General features: G+C 37.6%; 1 protein-coding gene across 1 annotated transcript in view; it reads left to right on the top strand.

Annotated features, from left to right (window-relative positions):
• ZFPM2 (zinc finger protein, FOG family member 2) overlaps window positions 1–24,103 on the top strand; it is a 524,880-nt gene that overhangs the window by 128,304 nt on the left and 372,473 nt on the right. Inside the window, 1 exon segment of the mRNA XM_003586902.6 lies at window positions 51–152. Coding sequence (XP_003586950.1) covers window positions 51–152 — 102 coding nt within the window.

Genomic DNA, 24,103 nt, shown 5'->3' with positions numbered 1-24,103 from the left:
TAGAGGGCGTTAATCACGTCTCCTTCTCTTTGTATGTTGGTGTTTTCCAGGTGATGATGAAGGAGTCCAGGAGACAGCAGAATCAGATGGGGACACGCAGTCAGAGAAACCAGGGCAACCTGCAGTTGAGACAGACGACTGGGATGGACCAGGTAGGACAAAAATGTAAAACTTAACCATCTGTTGCTACTATCCACTTTTTTTCCCCTTGAATTTGAATTAAATAATAAAACTCTTACACTCTCATCTCTGATTTTAAAAAATATGTGTGTATGCTTGTTATATAGAAGTCTGAATAAATAACATCATTTAAAGAAGATTTTATCTTTGGTAAACTGTAAAAACCAGTGTTACCTCTACTTGAAATTTTCATCTTTGTTTTCTTTTATATTAATATAAGATTTTAGTCAATTCTACTTGCATTTTCTTTGAACAGAGATCTTTATGCCATATCCATCTTTAAAATGGGCATACCTTTAAAGCTTCAGACAATAACAGTACTCCAAAGAAATTCATTTAGTTTAGTCATGTTGTAAGTCATGGATTCAGTCACAGTATGTTTTTAGAAGTTTCGAAAATATTAACAGATACTCCCCTTTAATTCAAGATTTTGTTAACATTTTCACTTACAAATGAAAAATAAATTCAGTTTTAAAGACCTTGATATTTAATCATTTCAAGAAAAAGAAAAACTAACTTAAAATACTCTAAAACACCAACATCATTTTATAAAAATATATTCAGTTATAAGAACCCTGTGGATAAAAAACCTTTATGCCAAAGGAGACTATTACGTCATAGGGCTTAAGGATATAGACGAGTTTTGAAATAGTTTTGGCCATAATTTCCAAAGCAGTAACATTTTTCATTAAGAAAGATTCCTATATTTCAGTCACATTTTCACCCTTGCATGACTTTGCAAATTGCTCTCTGTTGTGCATCAAGAAGAGAGGAACTCCAGTGGTAATTTTCTGAAAGCAGCAGCTGGAAAATATAATGCAAACAAAAATGAGGATACAGTATATCTGATTATTATGATGTCATTTCTAATGTTATTTATGACATATGCAAATGTCTGTATTCTGTAGCATATCTATAGCATAGTGTTACACAAGATTTTGGATCAAAATGTACTATAGTTAAAGTACTATAGTACCAAGTTTTAAGCGTTTGAAAGAAAATGTGGACATCTGGCATTTTCACCTTATCGCATAGTGCTTCTGTCTCAATATAGGTAAGAATTCCCCTGATTAAAAAAAAATAAGAAAAAACTTTGGAAAAAAGTTTTTGTCCTTGGAGATTACATTTAACTTAAAAAAGGTGGGCAACTTGATGTTGTATGGTTGTTCATTCATGGAATTAGGTATGTATTGGCTACTTAGAAGACTTTTTACTTTTAGATTAGATGGCCTTTCTGATATGCCTACCTGCAAAGGGTACATTCTGGATTCTCTCAAAGGGGCAAACTTGGAGGTGGCTGGTTTTCCTCCTCGCTCAAGTCTGGGGCCCACAGTGTTCCCAGTGACTTGGAAGTATGTAAGCAAATTTCAGAAGGGTAGTGAATTATTAATCACATACTGGACACCCGATGCTACCTTTTTCAGGAATATTTTCCAGAAATAAAGTCATAGGTCAAAAAGGAGGGGAGCAAGGGTAAAGCATGATAAGATTTTTTACATCTGAGTTATTTAATGTACTTAATGTATCTGGTTTTATTCAGTTGATATCAGTGAAAATGTATATACTCTTTCTGTGGCACATTTGAATATGTAAACACTTTAAAGGAAAAATGTGTACCTCCAAGTAGGTATACCTAGAGGAAATCCATCCTTTGTATGTTGTAAAACCAGTAACACATTTTTCCCTATAGGTGTTTTGAAAAATAAAGGGGAGTTTATTATTTTGACATCCTCTGATTAATGAAATTGATTCATAACAAAAGATTACCTATTGGACATGTATCTTTTAAGGTATAACATTCCTATAATCAGGAGAAAGTATACAGGATGTTTCTGGACTTTTTCTTTTGCATGAATAGTGATTACATCAATCATGCTCACACTCAGTTGTTCAGTCATGTCTGACTTTGCAACCCCTTGGACGGTAGGCTGCCAGGCTCCTCTGTCCATGAGATTTTCTAGGCAAGAATACTGGAGTGGGTTGCCGTTTCCTCTTCCAGGGGATCTTCCCAGCTCACGGATTGAATCGTCTCCTGCATCTCCTGCAATGCAGGTGGATTCTTTTTACTGCTGTGCTCCGGGGAAGCCTAATTACATCAGTATTTTTACCCAAATTTTTGTTTTTCAGAAAAATTATTGGTATTTCACTACTGTATTAAGGAGAGGAAGTTTTCGAGGTTTCCATACATGTTAGAAAATAAGCTCTGGATTCTAAAGGTTTAAGTTCAAATTCTGGATTTGCTGCTCACTTGCTGAATAATTTTTGGCAAATTGCTTAATCTCTCTGTGCCATTATTCTGGTTTGTTAAAATGTGGAAAGTGATATTAATGCCTCTTAAGGCTTTTGTGAGAATTAAACCAGATCATGCACATAAAGTGCTAATGATCATTATTATGGCTTTGAAATTGTTGAGAGTTGAAGCAGAACATTTAAAAATTCTTTTTGGCTTTTTTTTTTTTAAAGTACAGTAGTACATCTGATACAACAAGGGTAAGCTTTTGTAATGCTAAGCATTTGGTTTTGAATTTAGCCATAAATTGTTAGTTAAGACATAAGGTGATGAGTCAGGTGTGATTTCAAGGTCTTCTAACTTTAAGAAGATCTCCCACCCAGTTCTGAAAGTCACCCTAAGATGGACAGTTGTCTCTAAAAAATAGAACAGAATCTAAGGACAAGGAAATTATCTAAAGAATTTGAGGCACAGAGCCGACATCATTTAAGATGGATCAGGATTTACCGTATTTTTAAAGTTTGATTGAAGACAACTCCACGATTTTTCTTGATCCTTAATTCCATAATGAATCACCTTCTATCTAAAGTGTTCTATTGTATCAAATACAGATTCCCCAGTGCAATTTTTCCTTATTTGTTGTTCATCTAAAAGGTACATTTAGTAATTGCTTGTACCTCTGCTAACTCGTAAAGGTGGAACCTTCCCAGGTGGCTCTAGTAGTAAAGAACTCACCAGCCAATGCAAGAAACTTAAGGGATGCTGGTTCGATCCCTGGGTCAGGAAGATCCCCTGGAGGAGGGCATGGCTACCCATTCCAGTATTCTTGCCTGGAGAATCCCATAGACAGAGGAGCCTAGTGGGCTACTATCTATAGGTTTGCAAAGAGTTAGATACAAATGAAATGACTTAGCATGCACGCATGCAAGCAGTCTTTAGGAAAATTATCTTCCGTTTGTAAAGATTTCTAACGGTGAAATTCTTTAATGTTTAAATACTTGTGACTCTTATTTGAATAATTTTCAATTTCTTATGTGTCTTTCATATTTGTGTGGAGTGCTAGACTCAACACTAAGCTAATAAAGTTGAGGCCAGTATAATAGTCGTTACCACATTATTTCAATATTTCACACATCTATTTGCAACTTTCATTCTTCTTTCTTTCTCTCAAGAAAATTACCTTGACACTCCCTTGCTTGGAATCTAGTTCAAATGATACTTGTTATCCACTGTTCTTCCTTTTCATCTGCATTTGCCTATACCTCACGTCAGAGGGTAAAGAATCTGCCTGCAATTCAGGAAACCTGGATTTGATTCCTGGGTTGGGAAGATCTCTTGGAGGAAGAAATGGCTACCCACTCCAGTATTCTTGCCTAGAATTCCATGGACAGAGGAGCCTGGTGGACTCCTGTCCATGGGGTCACAAAGAGTTGGACACTTACTCTTCATACCTTTCATATCATTTCAGTTTCATATCATTTCACTTAAACTTCTGTTTAAGTAAATGCCTTTTCTTTTATCACCCTCACAAGTAATTCAGTCTGCCAGTACCCATACATTTAACTACTTAATAAACATTGTACACTAAAAAACTGTGAAAGGTGCTAGAGAGAAGTCCAAACATGTAATATTATGCTGTCAACAAGCTCTTGTTTTTATTGAGGTATAGTTGATTTACAATATTGTGTTAATTTCTACTGTGCAGCAAAATGATTCCATTAAACATTCCTTTTCATATTCTTTTCCATCCTGATTTATATTGAATATAGTTCCCTGTGCTATACGGTAGGATCTTGTTTATCCACTCTATGTATAATAGTTTGCATCCACTAACCTCTAACCTCCCCCTTGGCAACCATAAGTTTAGAGTCTGTTTTGTAAATGAGTTCAGTTGTATCATATTTTAGACTCCACATGTAAGTGACATCATATAAGTGACTTCCACATCGGACTTCACTTAGTATGATAATCTCTAGTTCCGTCCATGTTGCCGCAGATAGCATTATATCATTCTTTTTCGTGGCTGAGTAATACTCCCTTCTGTGTATGTGCCACATCTTCTTTATCTGTCCCTCTGTTGATGGACATTTAGGTTGTTTCACGTCTTGGCTATTGTAAATGGATAGTGCTGCTGTGAACTTAGGAGTCCATGTATCTTTTTGAATTATAGTTTTGTCCAGATTTTTGTCCAGGAATGAGATTTCTGGATCATATGGAAACTCTATTTTTAGCTTTTTGAGGAACTCCCATGCTGTTTTCCATGGTGGCTGCACCAACTTACATTCCCAACAGCAGTGTAGGAGGGTTTTCTTTTCTCCACACCCTCTCCAGCATTTGTTATTTGTAGACTTTTAAATGATGGCCATTCTGACCAGTGTTCACACTCTTTTTTGATGCCATTTCTCTCCTTTAATAGTCTTTAATTATCCATGTATTACAGTTAGAATAGGATGCAGTAATTAAGCATGTCAACCTAGAAAGCAGATAATGATCTTGGTTACAGGAGAAAATGCACAAATTTTAGAGCCAGACAGATCTGTATATGAGTATACATGCTGACACCTATGGTCTTGTGACCTTGGGAGTATTGAACTGCCAGAACAGATCTTAGTTTTTTGATGTTTAGTTTTAAGCCAGCTTTTCCACTCTCCTCTTTCATGCTGATCAAGGGACTCTTCAGTTCTTCTTCACTTTCTGCCAGTAGCGAGGTGGATTTGCATGTGTGAAATTGTTGATATTTCTCCTGGCAGTCTTGATGCCAGCTTGTGATTCATCCAGCCTGGCATTTCTCATGAATCATTGGGTTAGTTACTAACTCGCCAAGGGCTCAGTTTCCTTATTTATAAAGTGGGGCTAATTGTAATTACTACATCATTAATAAGACGTTCTATGTAAAACATGGAGATAAAAGCTTCATAAGTGCTCAACAGATAGCTGTTAATACTACTTTTAGTATCATTTTGGCAATTGTGCCTTAGATGCCATTATAATGCCTTACAGATGATAAGCTCACATTTGTATAGTGAGTTAACCTTGCCATATTTTGCTATTAGAAATCATCATATGGTTATATTAACTATGTTCTAAGTCAACTGGATTTAAAACATAATTCAGTAAAAGAAATTTTAATGTGAGTAAATTTCCAAGAATAAATGTTTAGCATAAAATCAGTTATGTGTACTTGTTGCATCTGGACTAAAAATTGGTCAAGACATCTATAAATGTCACCTCTTTTCAGTTGCTTGTCAGTGTTGCGGATGCATACAGAGGATCAAGCTAGTTGTGGTCTGTGCCTGAAATTAAAGTGTGAAGATGGGGAATTTTGTGCAAAGTGGAATGGCAGCCAGGAGACTACTGTGAGGAAGCACATACTAATGATACAGAGGTTTTTTTCTTTTTTTTCCCCCCTTTACTAGTCCAAAGAAGGGCTTGGAGATTACTGTTCTGATTTAGTTTCCTTTTTGACTGGGAAAATGTGGTAGATATAAGATCTGGGAAATGCCATTTGAAGTAAATTAACAGAAACCTATGAAACATAGTTAACCATAGATATAGTCTGACAGTAAGAAGAATATTGTGAGAAGCGGAGGAAATCGTAGAATGACTGTGTATTACTCTGACAGTGAATTGGTATTATCTCTGCTATCAGATAATGCAGTTATCATTAATTTTCACATTTGCATTTCAATCTTTGGAAGGAAATGACTCTTGCCGGATGAAGATAAGAGCTCTGTACCACTATAATGAACCATCATTTTATCCCAACTCTTTGTGTCCATATGAAAATGAGGCAGGGAGGAGTGTGTGTGTGGTGGGGGGGAGGGGGTCAGAAAAACATTATAGCAAAGTGTCAAAAATTGCTACAGACTTTTGAGTCCCTTCTGAAACAAGAGGGGGTCAAAATAAATCTTCTACAGTGTCGTTAAGTGGATATCGGATTAAAGATGAAAGCCTTACTCTTTGTAGAATGGAATGTCACATAAACAGAGTGAACAAGTTTCTTTATCTTATTCCTTTACTCCAGTTTTCACTCTGATATAGAATTAGAACACACATAAACCTAACCAGAAAAAGAAAGAAAAAGGTAGATTGAAGGCAAAGGACTTATGATTATTGTTTGGAACGAGATGTCTTTGAGTAATAAGGAACTGTATAAAATATACCAGTTTGTCATTATTATTCTTTATTCAGATGTACAAGAATGAGAATCAAGGATATTTAAATAATGGCTTGTTTTAGAATATGCAAATACCTGATTTGTTTGCACAACTTTAATTGAGAAATTCAAGTTAAAGGATAATGAACTGAGATTAATTTGTTTTGGACCTTTTCTTTCCAGTGACTTTTTCCTCAAACACACTCCTGGAAAATAAAATACAATGTCAAGTTTTATAAATATAGCATGATCCCAGAAAAATATATGACAACACGTACTTTCCTATCCCAGACCCTACTCTCATGGCAGAATTCATTAATTATTCTTTTACATTCAAAGCTTCCTTCATTAAACTAAAATTTCCACCCTTTCTATGAAACTTACTGATTGAGAGTGTTGTGGGTTAAGTCAGGTCCCCTCGTAATTCACATGCTGAAGTCTTAAATTCCTAACTGTCCAGAGTGTGGTGTTATTTGGAAATAGGGTCATTAAAGATGTAATTAGTTAAGGTTGTACTGGATTAGGGCAGGCCTTAAATCCAACATGACTGGTATCCTCATCAGAAGGGGAAATTTGGAGACAGACCACATACACAGGGAGAACATTGTGAAAATGAAGGCAGAGACTGAGATGATGCTCCTACAAGCCAAAGAAGGCTGAAGATTGACAACAGATCACCAGAAGCTAGGGAAGGTATGGAACAGATTCTCTCACAAAGCCCCCAGAGGAATCAATCTTGCTGAACTTTGATCTTGGACTTGTAGACTCCAGAATTGTGAGACAATACATTCCTGTTATTTAAACTACATGATTTATGGTATTTTGTTATAGCACCTCTAGTAAACCAATACAGAGACCAGGAGCTAGAGAGAATCATGTGGGCAGTCACTTATATGCCTGCCAACTATATATATGTTACTGAAATTTTTAACTGATTTTAAATATTTTCTAAACCACCTAAATATATTTGCAAAATATGGCATTGTTTCTATGGCAACCATATTGAAACCTTCAAAAGACTGGGTAAAGAGAAATAACTAAAACATTTAGGTGTGGGCAAAATAACTTAAAGCAGTAGGGAGAAAATCATGAAAATATTGTAAGAATCTATCTTAGATGGCTTTGCAAGTGCATTTATATCCTCACTGTACTCCAATGAAACAAATTAAAATTGTAGATGAAGCATTTGAATGACATTTATGAAACTGGAGGACCAATCCGTGGACTCATAGGCCCAATACAGTGAAGGTCTAGGCCTTACATCAAATGTTTATTGAAAGTGCTTTTGTATATTGTAATATACTGTATATTATAATACTTCGATTATTTTGTATATATACTATTATAGAAGTATACTTCTAATATACTTCTATAAGTAATATAATACTTATATTATTATTTAAAAATCATTCCATGGTTTGGCTCTTTTGATTAACTACTCACCTCAATTTTGTCCAATAATAGAATTTCTACTGTGTTCCTTACTCCTGAGTCATAATTTGCTTTAGAATTCTTCTCAACATGCACTCTAGGAAGACACTTGTCAATAGAGTATGAGAAAAAACCTTTGATATGCCTTTTATAAAGAATCTGCCTGCAGTGCGGGAGACCTGGGTTCAATCCCTAGGGTGGAAAGATCCCCTGGAGGAGGGCGTGGCAACCCACTCCAGTATTCTTGCCTGGAGAGTTCCATGGACAGAGGAGCCTGGAGGGCTATAGTCCATAGGTCGCAAAAAGTTGAAAACGACTGAACAACTAAGCACAGGACATCTCTTTGATAAATCTTTTTATTGAAACATATGCATTAGATGTTTATTTTGGCACAAGAATTTTTGGAAATTGTTTTCCTTGACTCAACATTGTGTCTGGAAAGATACCTAAAAATATGACTGATTCTTAAATCTAAAAATTTGAAAGAAGACCTAAACTGTGTAATTATTTGCTTCTCTTTTGTCTGGTTCAGAAAGGGACTTAATAAAGCTCTTAAGGGTACGTAAAGACCAACACAGTGACGAACACTAGAAGTAGAAGTAGTTTAAAAAGATGGAAAATAAAAGCAAGTACATAGAGACATGCATACTTGCTATTAATGGGTCACAAATTGAAACTAGATTACTATTCAGTTCACTTCAGTCACTCAGTTGTGTCTGACTCTTTGCAACCCCATGGACTGCGGCACACCAGGCCTCCCTGTCCATCACCAACTCCCAGAGTTTAATCAAACTCATGTCCACTGAGTTGGTGATGCATCCAACCATCTCATCCTCTGTCATCCCCTTCTCCTCCCACCTTCAATCATTCCCAGCATCAGGGTCTTTTCAAATGTTCTTCACATCAGGTGGCCAAAGATTTGAAGTTTCATCTTCAACACCAGTCCTTCCAATGAATATTCAGGACTGATTTCCTTTAGTATGCACTGCTTGGATCTCCTTGCAATCCAAGGGACTCTCAAGAGCCTTCTCCAACACCACAGTTCAAAATTATCAATTCTTCGGACCTCAGCTTTCTTTATAGTCCAATTCCCACATCCATACATTGCTACTGGAAAAACCATAGCTTTGACTAAATGGACTTTTGTAGACAAAGTAATGTCTCTGCTTTTTAATATGCTGTCTAAATTGGTCATAGCTTTTCTTCAAAGGAAGAAGAAATTTTAAATTCATGGCTGCAGTCACCATCTGCAGTAATTTTGGAGCCCAAGAAAAGAGAATCTGTCACTGTTTCCACTGTTTCCCCATCTATTTGCCATGAAGTGATGGGACTAGATGCCATGATCTTAGTTTTTTGAATGTTGAGTTTCAAGCCAACTTTTTCACTCTCCTCTTTCACTTTCATCAAGAGGCCTTTCAATTCCTCTTTACTTTCTACCATAAGGGTGGTGTCATCTGCATATCTGAAGTTATTGATATTTCTCCTGGCAATCTTGATTCCAGCTTGTGCTTCATCCAGTCCAGCGTTTCTCATGATGTACTGTGCATATAAGTTAAATAAGCAGGGTGACAATATACAGCCTTGACATACTCCTTTTCCTATTTGGAACCAGTCTGTTGTTTCATGTCCAGTTCTAACTGTTGCTTCCTGATCTGCATACAGACTTCTCAAGAGGCAAGTCAGTGTCTCTGGTATGGTCTGGTATTCCCATCTCTTTCAGAATTGCCCACAGTTTGTTGTGACCCACACAGTCAAAGGCATTGGCATAGTCAATGAAGCAGAAATAGATGTTTTTCTGGAACTCTCTTCCTTTTTCATTGATCCAATGGATGTTGACAGTTTGATCTCTGGTTCCTCTTTTCTAAATCCAGCTTACTATAAGATTATATAAAAGGGTAATATTGATTCAGTTCAGTTCAGTTCACTTGCTCAGTCATGTCCAACTCTTTGCAACCCCATGAATTGCAGCACACCAGGCCTTCCCTGTCCATCACCAACTCCCTGAGTTCACTCAAACTCACGTCCATCGAGTCGGTGATGCCATCCAGCCATCTTATCCTCTGTCGTCCCCTTGTCCTCCTGCCCCCAATCCCTCCCAGCATCAGAGTCTTTTCCAATGAGTCAACTCTTCGCATGAGGTGGCCAAAGTACTGGAGTTTCAGCTTTAGCATCCTTCCTTCCAAAGAACTCCCAGGACTGATCTCCTTCAGAATGGACTGGTTGGGTTTCCTTGCAGTCCAAGGGACTCTCAAGAGTCTTCTCCAACACCACAGTTCAAAAGCAGCAACTAATACAATTATGTAAAATTTGAAAATAAAATAAAATTTAAAAAAAAGAAAAAAAAAACAAAAGCATCAATTCTTCAGTGCTCAGCTTTCTTCACAGTCCAACTCTCACATCCATACATGACCACTGGAAAAACCATAGCCTTGATTAGACGGACCTTTGTTGGCAAAGTAATGTCTCTGCTTTTGAATATGCTATCTAGGTTGGTCATAACTTTCCTTCCAAGGAGTAAGCGTCTTTTAATTTCATGGCTGTCATCACCATCTGCAGTGATTTTGGAGCCCCCAAAAATAAAGTCTGACTTTGTTTCCACTGTTTCCCCATCTATTTCCCATGAAGTGATGGGACCAGATGCCATGATCTTTGTTTTCTGAATGTTGAGCTTTAAGCCAACTTTTTCACTCTCCTCTTTCACTTTCCTCAAGAGGCTCTTTAGTTCTTATTCACTTTCTGCCATAGGGGTGGTGTCATCTGTATATCTGAGGTTATTGATATTACTCCCGGCAATCTTTTTCCAGCTTGTGTTTCTTCCAGCCCAGTGATTCTCGTGATGTACTCTGCATGTAAGTTAAATAAACAGGGTGACAATATACAGCCTTGACGTACTCCTTTTCCTAGTCTCTTGTTCCCAGTCTCTTGTTCCATGTCCAGTTCTAACTGTTGCTTCCTGACCTGCATACAGATTTCTCAAGAGGCAGGTCAGGTGGTCTGGTATTCCCATCTCTTGAAGACTTTTCCACAGTTTATTGTGATCCACACAGTCAAAGGTTTTGGCATAGTCAGTAAAACAGAAATAGGTGTTTTTCTGGAACTCTTGCTTTTTCGATGATCCAGAGGATGTTGGCAATTTGATCTGTGGTTCCTCTGCCTTTTCTAAAACCAGCTTGAACATCTGGAAGTTCACGGTTCATGTATTGTTGAAGCCTGGCTTGGAGAATTTTGAGCATTACTTTACTAGCATGTGAGATGAGTGCAATTGTGCGGTAGTTTGAGCATTCTTTGGCATTGCCTTTCTTTGGGATCAGAATGAAAACTGACCTTTTCCAGTCCTGTGGCCACTGCTGAGTTTTCCAAATTTGCTGGCATATTGAGTGCAGCACTTTCACAGCATTATCTTTCAGGATTTGGAATAGCTTAACTGGAATGCCATCACCTCCACTAGCTTTGTTCGTATTGATGTTTTCTAAGGCCCACTTGACTTCACATTCTAGGATGTCTGGCTCTAGGTGAGTGATCACACCATAGTGATTATGTGAGTCATGAAGATCTTTTTGGTACAGTTCTTCTGTGTATTCTTGTCATCTCTTCTTAATATCTTCTGCTTCTGTTAGGTCCATACCATTTCTGTCCTTTATCGAGCCCATCTTTGCATGAAATGTTCCCTTGGTATTTCTAATTTTGTTGAAGAGACCTCTAGTCTTTCCCATTCTGTTGTTTTCCTCTATTTCTTTGCATTGATTGCTGAGGAAGGATTTCTCATCTCTCCTTGCTATCCTTTGGATTTCTGCATTCAGATGCTTATATCTTTCCTTTTCTCCTTTGCTTTTCACTTCTCTTCACAGCTATTTGTAAGGCCTCCCCAGACATCCATTTTGCCTTTTTGCATTTCTTTTCCATGGGGATGGTCTTGATCCCTGTCTCCTGTACAATGTCACGAGCCTCTGTCCATAGTTCATCAGGCACTCTATCTATCAGATCTAGTCCCTTAAATCTATTTCTCACTTCTGCTGGATAATCATAAGGCATTTGATTTAGGTCATATCTGAATGGTCTAGTGGTTTTCCCTACTTTCTTTATTTTAAGTCTGAATTTCGCAATAAAGAGTTCATGATCTGAACCACAGTCAGCTCCCAGTCTTGTTTTTTCTGACTGTAGAGAGCTTCTCCATCTTTGGCTGCAAAGAATATAATCAATCTGATTTTGGTGTTGACCATCTGGTGATGTCCATTTGTAGAGTCTTCTCTTGTTTTTTTTGAAGAGGGTGTTTGCTATGACCAGTGCATTCTTTTGGCAAAACTCTATTAGCCTTTGCCCTGCTTCCTTCTGTATTCCAAGGCCAAATTTCCCTGTTACTCCAGTTGTTTCTTGACTTCCTACTTTTGCATTCCAGTCCCCTATAATGAAAAGGACAAATATGGTCCACTGGAGAAGAGAATGGCAAACCAGTTCAGTACTCTTGCCTTGAGAACCCCATGAACAGTATGAAAAGGCAAAATGGTAGGATTCTGAAAGAGGAACTCCTCAGGTCAGTAGGTGCCCAATATGCTACTGGAGATCAGTGGAGAAATAACTCCAGAAAGAATGAAAGGATGGAGCCAAAGCAAAAACAATACCAGTTGTGGATGTGACTGGTGATAGAAGCAAGGTCCAATGCTGTAAAGAGCAATATTGCATAGGAACCTGGAATGTCAGGTCCGTGAATCAAGGCAAATTGGAAGTGGTCAAACAGGAGATAGCAAGAGTGAACGTCGACATTCTAGGAATCAGCTATCTAAAATGGACTGGAATGGGTGAATTTAACTCAGATGACCCTTACATCTACTACTGTGGGCAGGAATCCCTCAGAAGAAATGGAGTAGCCATCATGGTCAACAAAAGAGTCCGAAATGCAGTACTTGGATGGAATCTCAAAATCGATAGAATGATCTCTGTTCGTTTCCAAGGCAAACCATTCAATATCACAGTAATCCAAGTCTATGCCCCAACCAGTAATGCTGAAGAAGCTGAAGTTGAACGGTTCTATGAAGGCCTAAAAGACCTTTTAGAACTAACACCCAAATATTGAAAAACACAGATAAAATACATTTCTTATAATTGGTAGTTGAATTTACATCCTTGAATAAATTCAGGTTCAGTATTGTAGGCAACAGTGCTACATAGACATTACTGGTGTCTTCCAATGAATCATATCCATAAGAATATACAGGCCAGGCCACTGTTCCACTTGTGGTGAGTTTATTGTATCAAGTGGTTCAGCAATTTTTACCTCCATCTATTTTAAAATTTCCCATCAACTTTTCACCTAATGATTACTGCCAGGATCCTGTATATCATTACGGCTTGTGAGATGGTGCCTTTCACATATTTATCATTCCTTCTGTTTTATTGGTGGTGGTGGTTTTGTCGCTAAGTCATGTCTGACTCTTGTGACCCCATGGACTGTAGCCTGCCAGACTCCTCTGTCCATGGGATTTCCCACGCAAGAATATAGGAATGGGATGCCATTTCCTTCTCCAGGGTCTGCATTATTAACTAACATTGTTACCTTCTGAAAATGTTTCCCTCATCTACTATTCAGTTACCCCTAAATATTATTCATAAAGGAAAGCGTGTTTAATTCTTTCCCATTACATGTCAATTTTCAGAATAGTAAAGAATGGTATAAGGCTGGTAAAATAAGCTGTAAGTACTATTGTTGGATTTAAATTCAAAATCTGTGTGAAGACATGTGATACATATAAGCCACATACTGAGAATTATATTAAAAATAAACTACTTGGACTACAATATGAAGAAAAGGTAGAGGGAGGACAGTAGAAATAGAAATACAGCAGTAGTCTTATCAAGAGGTGATCATCAGCTTTACATAGTATATTTTGCTCATTTCTTTAAATTTTACTATTTCAACTTTTATCTCCTAAGAACTGGGAGTTTATGTGTGGATTTCTTTCGAGTTTTATCATTTTAATGTAATTGATATGCTAAATTTAATAATAATATATAAAAATTTACTGTAAATGTGATGTGTTAGAGGTATTGCTTTCCCCTTTTTTCTAATAATAGATCTTAATGTGTTACTGTTATTCTTGTTTAAGCCTCAGGAGTACACTTGGACCTTGGGGATTGTTATATCTTTGTTTTCATAATAAACTCCTACACTGTTTCTGAGATTGATTCTTGGAGCAAGCAACTTACTCATAAATATAATTTGCATATGCCTGCCAGATCATGTACTTCTTCCCCTGCACCTTAGCAGACCCACTTTGAATTAATTAATTCCAATTAGTTCAAACACTTATTGGAGAATAACTGTGTGCCAGACTCGAAGGATAAAACAATGGCTTGGGCTTAGACTACCTTCAAAAAGCTCAAAGTACAAAGAGGACAGACAAATGATGAGATAATTGAAATCCATTTCTATGGATTCAGTTGTAGAGGCATGACCAGTGTGCAGTGGTGGCAAAGGGAGAGGAAGGTCATCCACTGCAGAGTAGGAGGGGTGGTGGGAGAGTGGCTGAGCAATCAGCTTTCAGAGACGGAGTAGGGAAACATTGCTGATGTTGGTGAGACTTAAAGCTGATGAGATAAAACAACCAATAGGAATCTCTTCAGTGATCCCAGGGACAGAGTGACAAATACACACTGGACGCACTTAAGTTGTTAATGATTGATAGGACATGTTTAGTTGTTTGCAAAATTATATATATATATATATATATTATATATTAAGTCTAGTAAGCGTGCTGCCATTCTGCCTGTATAGAGGCTTCCATGTTCCTGTTAAGCCTGCCCTACTGTATCAGTGTTGCCTAGAAGCCACTGTCCTTCCCTCACTCTTGGGCTTTCTGAAGGATAATGGAAACTAAAGTATCCTCAAGTCATGCATGGCAATCTATACTGAAGAATAGTACCATCTATATAGTACCATCTTTAACTGTTGAATAACAGCAGTTAAAGAACTTGGTAAAAGGTCAGCTGCGAAAAAAATAAAGAAACCTTATTGTTATTTTAGCTATTTACTGGAAATTGAGCAGCAAAGCAAGGTATGTAGTGGCCCAACTGGTCTTGCCTGTTGTTTGGAAGTGGGGCTGACTCTTGGAGGTTCTTGGAGAATTTGGGGGTGGAATAAGAAAGCAAGTCTCAATATGGAAGGTCTAAGCTTTTTGCTAACAGCAGTTCTACTTGGTAGACTTCCCTGTAGGCTATATTTTAAGAGTCCTTAAAAGAAAATTTCTAAGTGCTGCATAAAAAAAAAATTATTGAATATATTATCACATACAAGAGAGTAATGAAAATAACATTTGATGCTAAGCATAGTTATTAGGGTAAATTCATGAGAATCAAGTATCTTGAGTTTTCATGGCAGAATCTCTTGATGTTAACAAGAAGTATAATATTCTTTTTAACTGATACCCTGAGTAAAAACAGCGTTCCTGATTGAATGGAGTTTTAACAAATTCTTTGGTTTTTTTCAGCTAATTTTTTCATATGAATTAATCAGCATTGTTTCATTTTTGAGCATTGTATTAATGTAAAATAAAATGAAGAATACACAATTATAACAAGGATGCAAACATGACATTTTTTACAGAATTAAGTAAACTATAAACCAGACAAAGAATATGAAATGGCTGAGGATGTGAGACTGGCAGCATTCATTTTAGTGTGTGTTTTAAGTAAACAATGAATTATTTAAGTTTATAATGAGGGCATGGCAACCCACTCCACTGTTTTTGCCTGGAGAATCCCATGGACAGAGGAAGCTGACAGGCTACAGTCCACAGTGTTGCAAAGTCAGACACGACTGAAGCGACTTGGCACACAAGGTATTTAAAATTTTATTTTCTATATAAAAGCAATGCAAGCTCGCCAAAAGAAGACAAAAACGAGTGGAAGTCATTTTCAGCCATAAGGGTGTTTGTTATTTCCCTCTACCCATTTTTCTTTAAATTTGATGCTTTCTGAGAATTTAATAAAAGGGGGACATTGGATATAAATAGCAATTGCTGTAATATGATTAATGCAATAGTGGTTAAACAGGGTGATAAATGATATAACATTTTAAAATATTATGCCTGAAATTTCTAATCCTATAGCTGGAAAATGACTTCTGAAAACCATTCTGTTGTAAAAGAAGTCAGTTGAGTAGCCTTTCTTAATTATACAAATATAAGAGCCAGGATATTTCAGACTGGGTGTGGGAGCCCTTTGTCTCCTTGGGTTGCATGCTTCCTGTCTTGTCATCTCACAGTTCTGTGAGAGGGCAGGGAGATGGAGGGCTGATTTACACGTGCAGCCTGTGGAGCTCTCTGTGTGGCAACCAACCACACTCTCCCACTTCTTCCCCGCATTGTGGTTTGCATTAGTCTACTCAGGCTGCCATAACAGAATATCATTGACTCATGGCTTCAATGACAGAAGCTTATTTCCTCATAATTCTGGAGACTGGAAGTCCAAGATTGAGGTGCCACAAAGTTCATTTCTGGTGAGACTTCTCCTCCTCGCTTCGCGACCTTTTCACTGTGTTCACACACAGCTTTTTCTCCATGTGTACGCACTCCTGATGTCTCTTCCTATTCTTATGTGAATACCAATCCTGTTAGTTTAGGACCCTACACACTTATGACCTCATCTAACACACTAGTAAAGTAATGCTCAAAATTCTCCAAGCCAGGCTTCAACAATACATGAACTGTGAACTTCCAGATGTTCAAAATGGTTTCAGAAAAGGCAGAGGAACCAGAGATTAAATTGCCAACATCTGCTGGATCATTGAAAAAGCAAGAGGGTTCCATAAAAACATCTATTTCTGTTTAATTGACTATGCCAAAGCCTTTGAATGTGTGGATCACAATAAACTGTGGAAAATTCTGAAAGAGATGAGAATACCAGACCATCTGACCTGCCTCTTGAGAAATCTGTATGCAGGTCAGGAAGCAACAGTTAGAACTGGATATGGAACAACAGACTGGTTCCAAATAGGAAAAGGAATACATCAAGGCTGTATATTGTTACCCTGCTTATTTAACTTATATGCAGAGTACATCATGAGAAACGCTGGGCTGGAGGAAGCACAAGTGGGAATCAAGATTGCTGGGAGAAATATCAATAACCTCAGATATGCAGATGACACCACCCTTATGGCAGAAAGTGAAGAACTAAAGATCCTCTTGATGAAAGTGAAAGAGAAGAGTGAAAAAGTTGGCTTAAAGCTCAACATTCAGAAAACTAAGATCATGGCATCCAGCCCCATCACTTCATGGGAAATAGATGGGGAAGCAGTGGAAACAGTGTCAGACTTTATTTTGGGGGGCTCCAAAATCACTGCAGATGGTGACTGCAGCAATGAAATTAAAAGACGATTACTTTTTAGAAGGGAAATTATGACCAATCTAGACAGCATATTGAAAAGCAGAGACATTACTTTGCCAACAAAGGTCCGTCTTGTCAAGGCTATGGTTTTTCCAGTAGTCATGTATGGATGTGAGAGTTGGACTGTGAAGACAGCTGAGCACCAAAGAATTGATGTTTTTGAACTGTGGTGTTGGAGAAGACCCTTGAGAGTCCCTTGGACTACAAAGAGATCCAACCAGTTCATCCTAAAGGAGATCAGTCCTGGGTGTTCATTGGAAGGACTGATGTTGAAGCTGAAACTCCAATACTTTGGCCACCTGATGCGAAGAGCTGACTCATTTGAAAAGGCCCTGATGCTGGGAACAATTGAAAACAGGAGGAGAAGGGGACAACAGAGGATGAGATGGTTGGATGGCATCACCGACTCACTGGACATGAGTTTGATTAAACTCTGGGATTTGGTGATGGACAGGGAGGCCTGGCATGCTGTGGTCCATGGAGTCAAAAAGAGTCGGACACACCTGAGTGGCTGAACTGAACTTAATCTTAATTACTTCCTTAAGTGTCCTGACTCCAAATACAGTGACATGGGTAGATAGGGCTTCAACCCATGATTCTTGGAAAAGAGACAGTTTGGGTCATGAATAGTGAATAATAGGTTCGATTGGATGGGTTTTACCAAAGTCTGCTGGCAGAGAAAGGACATCTTGGAAAATGGATGGTTTGTAAAGAGCAAGCAAAGCCAGGACTCAACCATAGGGCTTGATGTTTTAAGAGAGAAGGCTATTTTTAAGAGAGAGTGCTATTTTCCCCCACCCTTTGTTCCTAAATATGGAACTCTTTGTGAGACCAGCTTACATGTCCTGGGATCTTGCTCTGGAGAAGGATAGATGATCTGAGATGTGATGTGAATTCAGTGAACTGAACCCTGAAGTCTAAGGCAGAATACTATGGCAGACTGTACAAGACTTGAGTCCACTTGGGTGTTTCCTTAGTGAAGGGGGGAGCCACCATCCTGTGTGGTACCCATGTGCAGTAGTGACCCTGAGGAATAGAAAGCAAAGCAGGGGCTCCTGCTGGTCCCTTGGAATTCAGAGGTATGATTGGCTCTTGGGTAGTTCTTGGAGATTTTACAGGGAATGAAGAAAAAGATCTCAAGAAGGAGAGGCTTAACTTCATGTTAATTGAGATTTTACCCCAAGCTGAAGAATGAGGACATATAAGTCATGGGAGACCATAAAGGAAGTCCAGGGAAAATGCACCTATCTCTGCTCTGGGAGGCCAGTCAAGGCCTCTTTACTTGTAAGCATGGATGCATTTACAGATGGAGGGAGAGATGAGGGGAAGGACATTCCAACGGTCCAGGCTGAGGGAACATACCACACCTGCATCACTAGAGACCGTGCACTGTGGTTGGCAGTGAGGTAGGGACTCACAATGGATAACTAGGCAACAGCCTCTTGCAAGAGTTTGGACCAGAACGCAGTAGAGATTTGGGTCATAAATGTTGTCAGCATCATTATTTGTGTAGCTTCAAAGTAGGTTTAAAGAGGCAAAGAAAGAAGAAGGGATTTCTCCCACCCCCAAATCCCAAGCACAGGAAGACAGTGATCTGGAAGTGGCACTTGGAGCAGGTTGGAAGCTGTCTCAGCTCTGAACCATTGTCTTTCTCTCTCTCTCTCTCTCTCTCTCTCTCTCTCACACACACACTCAAACGCACACACTCTCTCTTTCTCTCTCTCTCTCATTTTTTATTGAGCAATGTGAAAGCAGAAGTTTTCTTATGAACCTTTACCCTTATTCTGCAAGGAGAAAAAATACTTTATTCATTGTGAAAAGATATTGTAACTTTTTTCAGTTATTAACTTTAATCTTTACATTTTATATTAAAGTTGAAAATAAATATGAGATTTTAAAAGGCACTCAGCCACATATAATGCACCTTTTCCCCCAAGTTTTGATATATTGATATGTATGATAGGAAAAATTATTTGATTTTCAAGAATAAGTAGATAGTTTTGAAAAGGCCAAATTATTCATTCATTAAAAATCATAATTACAATTATGTGGCAAAATTAACTTTCTATAAAATAGGTTTTTCTGTCTGGAAAATGGAAGTGAATTATTTTACAAACTCATGTAACTTAAGGCTACTTTTCATGCTCATAACTCATAATTAATATATGGTAGAATAATTTAGCACATTTTAAAATTAAAGAAGAGTTTTTTAGTTAACTCAGCTTTCTGAATTTTACTCAATTTTTAACTTTTAAATGTAAACATAATAAAATGAAAAATAGTTATTAGATATTATAATAAAGTAAAATGAAGGTAGCATTAATGTAACTATTTCAAAAATGCAGGAAACATTTCAGTCATTATTTTAAAATACATAAAATTGATACTACTTCTGGTTCTCTTTGGGCCTTATTAAATATTATTACTGTTAATAGATCTGTGTAATTCAAGACATTTCATCCATTGGACTCAGAAAGTCATTTTCAGAAATCCAAAAGACATACTAATAAAAGTGCTGTTAAAGTAAAATCACTAAATCAGAAAAGTTAAAGCCTTTATTTTTCAAAGTGTTATTCTCTTGAAATGTTAAAAATGAAACCCATCTAGAATTAATGTTGAGGTCATAAAACTCTGTTGGGCAGTATTGTCTTCCTCCATGAACTTTTCAACTTTCCCCATTCCAGTCATGTCTCTAGTACCCAGTATTTATTAAGAGTTTACTAGGTGCTGGTCACTGCTTTAGGCATGGGGAGTGTAAGAGCAAATTCTCATTGTTTTCTCTCATAACCACTCTAGGAATACTTTTTCCCTCTTGACAAAATAGAAGGCCAAGGCACAGAAATTAACTTGCCTACTTGATTACAAAGCAAATAATCATGAGATTGAAATGAAACACCTGGACTGCAGAGGTGGTGCCCATCGTCACTGGCTTTTCTCTACCTTTCGTACAATGAGCCCTTCTAAACTGTGCCACTGTTATTTGTGACCACATTTTGACATCCTTTCACCTGACTGGGGTTCTTTTTCCTTCCCTAAAATACAAGCAAGGAGAATATATTTTATCTTCCATTACAACCTTTTAGTAAGTTTAATTTATCCTTTGATAAAAATTTTTGTGAACCCAAGACTTTCTTTCTAGTCACAACATTTTGGTTACTGTGTTTAATTTATCATTTGTTTGGCTTTGTCCTGGAGAACAACATACCCTTAACAGCTACCATTCATTAAGCACCTTGGCTCCAGTCACTGTATCTCATTTTACAGTTGAGGAAATTAAGGCTTAAATATTTAAGTTTGAGGCATACCTTGGAAATATTTTGGATTTTTTCCAGACCACCTCAGTGAAGCAAATATCACAATAAAACAAATCACACAATTTTTTTGGTTTCCTAGTGCATGTAGAAGTTTTGTTTACACTATAATGTGGTCTATTCAGTATGCAAAGCATCATGTCTAAAAAACAATGTACATACTTTTTTAATTTTTTAAAAATTATTATTGGAGTATAGTTGCTTTACAATGTTGTGTTAGTTTCTGCTGTACAGCAGAGCAAATCAGTTATAAATATACATATATCCCGTCTATTTTTTAGATCTCCACATTGTAAAGACTTTAACTTAAAAATCCTTTGTTGCTAAAACAATTCAAGCCATCATCTGAGCCTTCAGTGAGTCGTAGTAGCATCAAAGATCACTGGTCACAGAAGACCATAACAAATACAACAATAATGAAAAAGTTTGAAATATCGCAAGAATTACCGAAATGTGACCCAGAGACCTGAAGTGGGCAAATGCTGTTGGAAAAGTGTTGCTGATTGACTTGCTCAACACAGGGTTGTCACAAACCTTCAATCTGTAAAAAACAGTATCTGAAAAGCACATAAGTCAAAGTGCGATAAAACGAGGCATGCCGTCCCAGCCCGGATTTCCACTGAGAGTGGTGATCAGCAGTGCTGGTAATATTCCTTTGTAGGCATTTCCTTTTTTTGTCCCTGTGTAAACTGATGTCTTTGGGTACTTCTTTTAATCCTCACAGCAAGTGTGACAGGTTATCCCTATTTTATACGTAAAGATGTTAAGTCTTAGAGTAGTTAGGTCCCACATTGCAAGTATGTGATGAGTAGCTTACCTAGTCTCAGATCAATGGTGAGGTCAAACTTGTAGCGGTAGTGAAGTAATAGAAGGTACAATCTGAGATGAATATACTTTTAGATTCTGCTCTTTCACTTAACAGCCGAGTAAATTTTGTCAAATTATGTCACCTTTCTCATCTGTTAAATGGGAGTTTTATATACAGCCCACTCTCATTATCTGCAGGTTCCAGATCCTTGAATTGAATCAACCATGGGTGGAAAATACTCAGAGAAAAGTTCCAGAAGTTTCCAGAGAAAAGTTCCAGAAAAGTTCCAAACTTGAATTTACTGTGGCAGCAACTATTTACATAGCATTTTCCTTATGTTTACAGCTATTTATATAACATTTACATTGTATTCAGTATTATAAGTAATCTAGAGATGATTTAAAGTACATGGAAGGATGTATCGCTTCCATGCAAATGCTATACCATTTTATATAAGGGCCTTGATCATTTGAAGATTTTGTTTTTCCTGCTGGGAGGTCCTAGAATCAGTCCCCTATGGAAACCAAGGGATGACTGTACCTGCGTCATAGGATTTTATGAGCTTTGCGTTAGTGAAGTGCCGAGAAGAGGGTCGGGTCCAGAGTAAGTACCGTGTAAGTGATGTAAGCACGACTTCATCCTCATTATCATCTTCATCATCCTTATTTTATAGTCGGGTTTTTTTCTTCCTGTCTTAAATCTTGCTTCAGCCTTGTTTCTCCTCCGTTAGATTTACTCAGGTTTCGCATGGCCAGAGTAGTAAGTCCCTTTGTGTCTGTTTATTTAGAAAATGAAATTGTTTCATAGGATTCAACATCCTTGATCAGAGTAAAACTTCCAGTTCAGTAGGAATTGAGTATTTTCGATTAAAAAATAATAATAATTTAGACATTTGTTGCTTATGCTCGGTCTCATTCCACAAAGGATTTGGGGTGACTTATGGAAAACATGCAGTATAAAATGATAGTATAAATTATAAAACTAGGGGAAAGAAAACTGGACAGGAAGATGGTAGAAGCGAGCCAAACCAGCGTCCAAGGTAGTTGCTTAAAAGCCCCACCTCTCTTGGGCTCTCTCCCCTGAACTCTTGGTTTTGGTGTTCTGAGGGCTCACAGTACCTTCCTATTTCTCTTTCCTTTTCTCCTTTTCCTCTTGGGACTTAACCAGCGCACCTCCTCAGATAAACATACTGAAGAGTTCTCATGAGACCTCTATTCTCAGTTGGTTTCTTTCTTTTTACCCAGAACTGTTCAGTTCACTTTCTGAAGAAGAAACAGGAAAGGGCAGAATGTTACTGACTCCTTCTTCCGGGGTGTGCAAATTACCGCAACACTGACAGTTTTTCATTTTGTATACTTTTCCAAAAATTCCTATTTAGAAAATCAAATATCTGCTTATCATTATTTTACTAAAAAGTCCACTGAATAAATGAATTCCATAGGATTAGAAAAAATAAAGTTTGCTGTGAATGGTGGATGACACTGTTGTTCAATAGGGTGCTCTTAAAAACAGACCAAATGCTTTTTGCAGTTTTCAATTTGTAAGAAAATGATTTCATTAGAGGGGAAGAGAGAGGGGAAAAACCATCAGTGGGAATGTTGGAGAATGCAGGCTCCTCAGGAGACCTGCAGAGAAGGCAAACTAAGTGTCCAGATGCAGATTAGGCCTCAGAACATGAGGGTGTAAAAGGGATTTAATGGTGGGGTGGATTATAGAAATCCATGTAACAATGTTAAATAATTATAGTTCCAACCGAGATCAAAGCAGTGCTGATTGAACGCCCTCAAGCTGTTAACACGAAGTATCGTGAAGGGAAAAAACCCCTGCCTCAGAGATTGGTCAGCCTGGGCAAACAATGTCTGTGATCTATAGAAGTTCCAACTCTATTGAAGGCACCCGTTGTTGGGGAGGAAAAATGGAGGAAGCCTGTGAGGGAATTTCTTCCTTTGGATCTCGATATTGAAACTGACTTTTACAGCTGTTTGTAATTGGGTTGAAATTGCTAAAAAAATATGTATATGATTAACCCTTTCATTTGGAGGCTGGAGAAAAGACTCAGGCGTATTACAGATGTCAATTCTATAATTGACTTACTGTTCTTGATTTTTCTCTTTGAGGAAAATGTCACTTTTTGCTCCATATACCAGGATTGATATTGACTGTAGATGGGGTTACCAGAAAAAAGATTCTTTGTGAAAGACACATTTATCTACAGAGGAGCAAATATGTCTTGACTATCAAGGGGGGAAAAAATGAGACAACATTCATTTGTGGATATTTTTTATTTTGTAATGTCTCCAAGACATTATAAAATGCAGAATTATGAAACAATTGAAATTAGTTATCAAAAGGGACAACCAGTTAAATTAACTGCAATCACAAGTTGTTAGACTAATTTCATGTAGAACTATATATATATTAACATCTATCTATTTATTTACTATATGATAAGGAAAGAGAGAAGCATAGTTTTTACACCATATCAGATCAGATCAGATCAGTTGCTCAGTCGCGTCCGACTCTTTGCAACCCCATGAATCGCAGCACACCAGGCCTCCCTGTCCATCACCAACTCCCGGAGTTCACTCAGACTCACGTCCATCAAGTCA

The sequence above is a fragment of the Bos taurus genome, chromosome 14 (genome assembly GCF_002263795.3).
Source record: "Bos taurus isolate L1 Dominette 01449 registration number 42190680 breed Hereford chromosome 14, ARS-UCD2.0, whole genome shotgun sequence".
In the NCBI taxonomy this organism is placed as follows: Eukaryota; Metazoa; Chordata; class Mammalia; order Artiodactyla; family Bovidae; genus Bos; species Bos taurus.
Note: the sequence above shows the minus strand (reverse complement) of the source record. Positions and strands in the feature narration are given on the sequence as shown.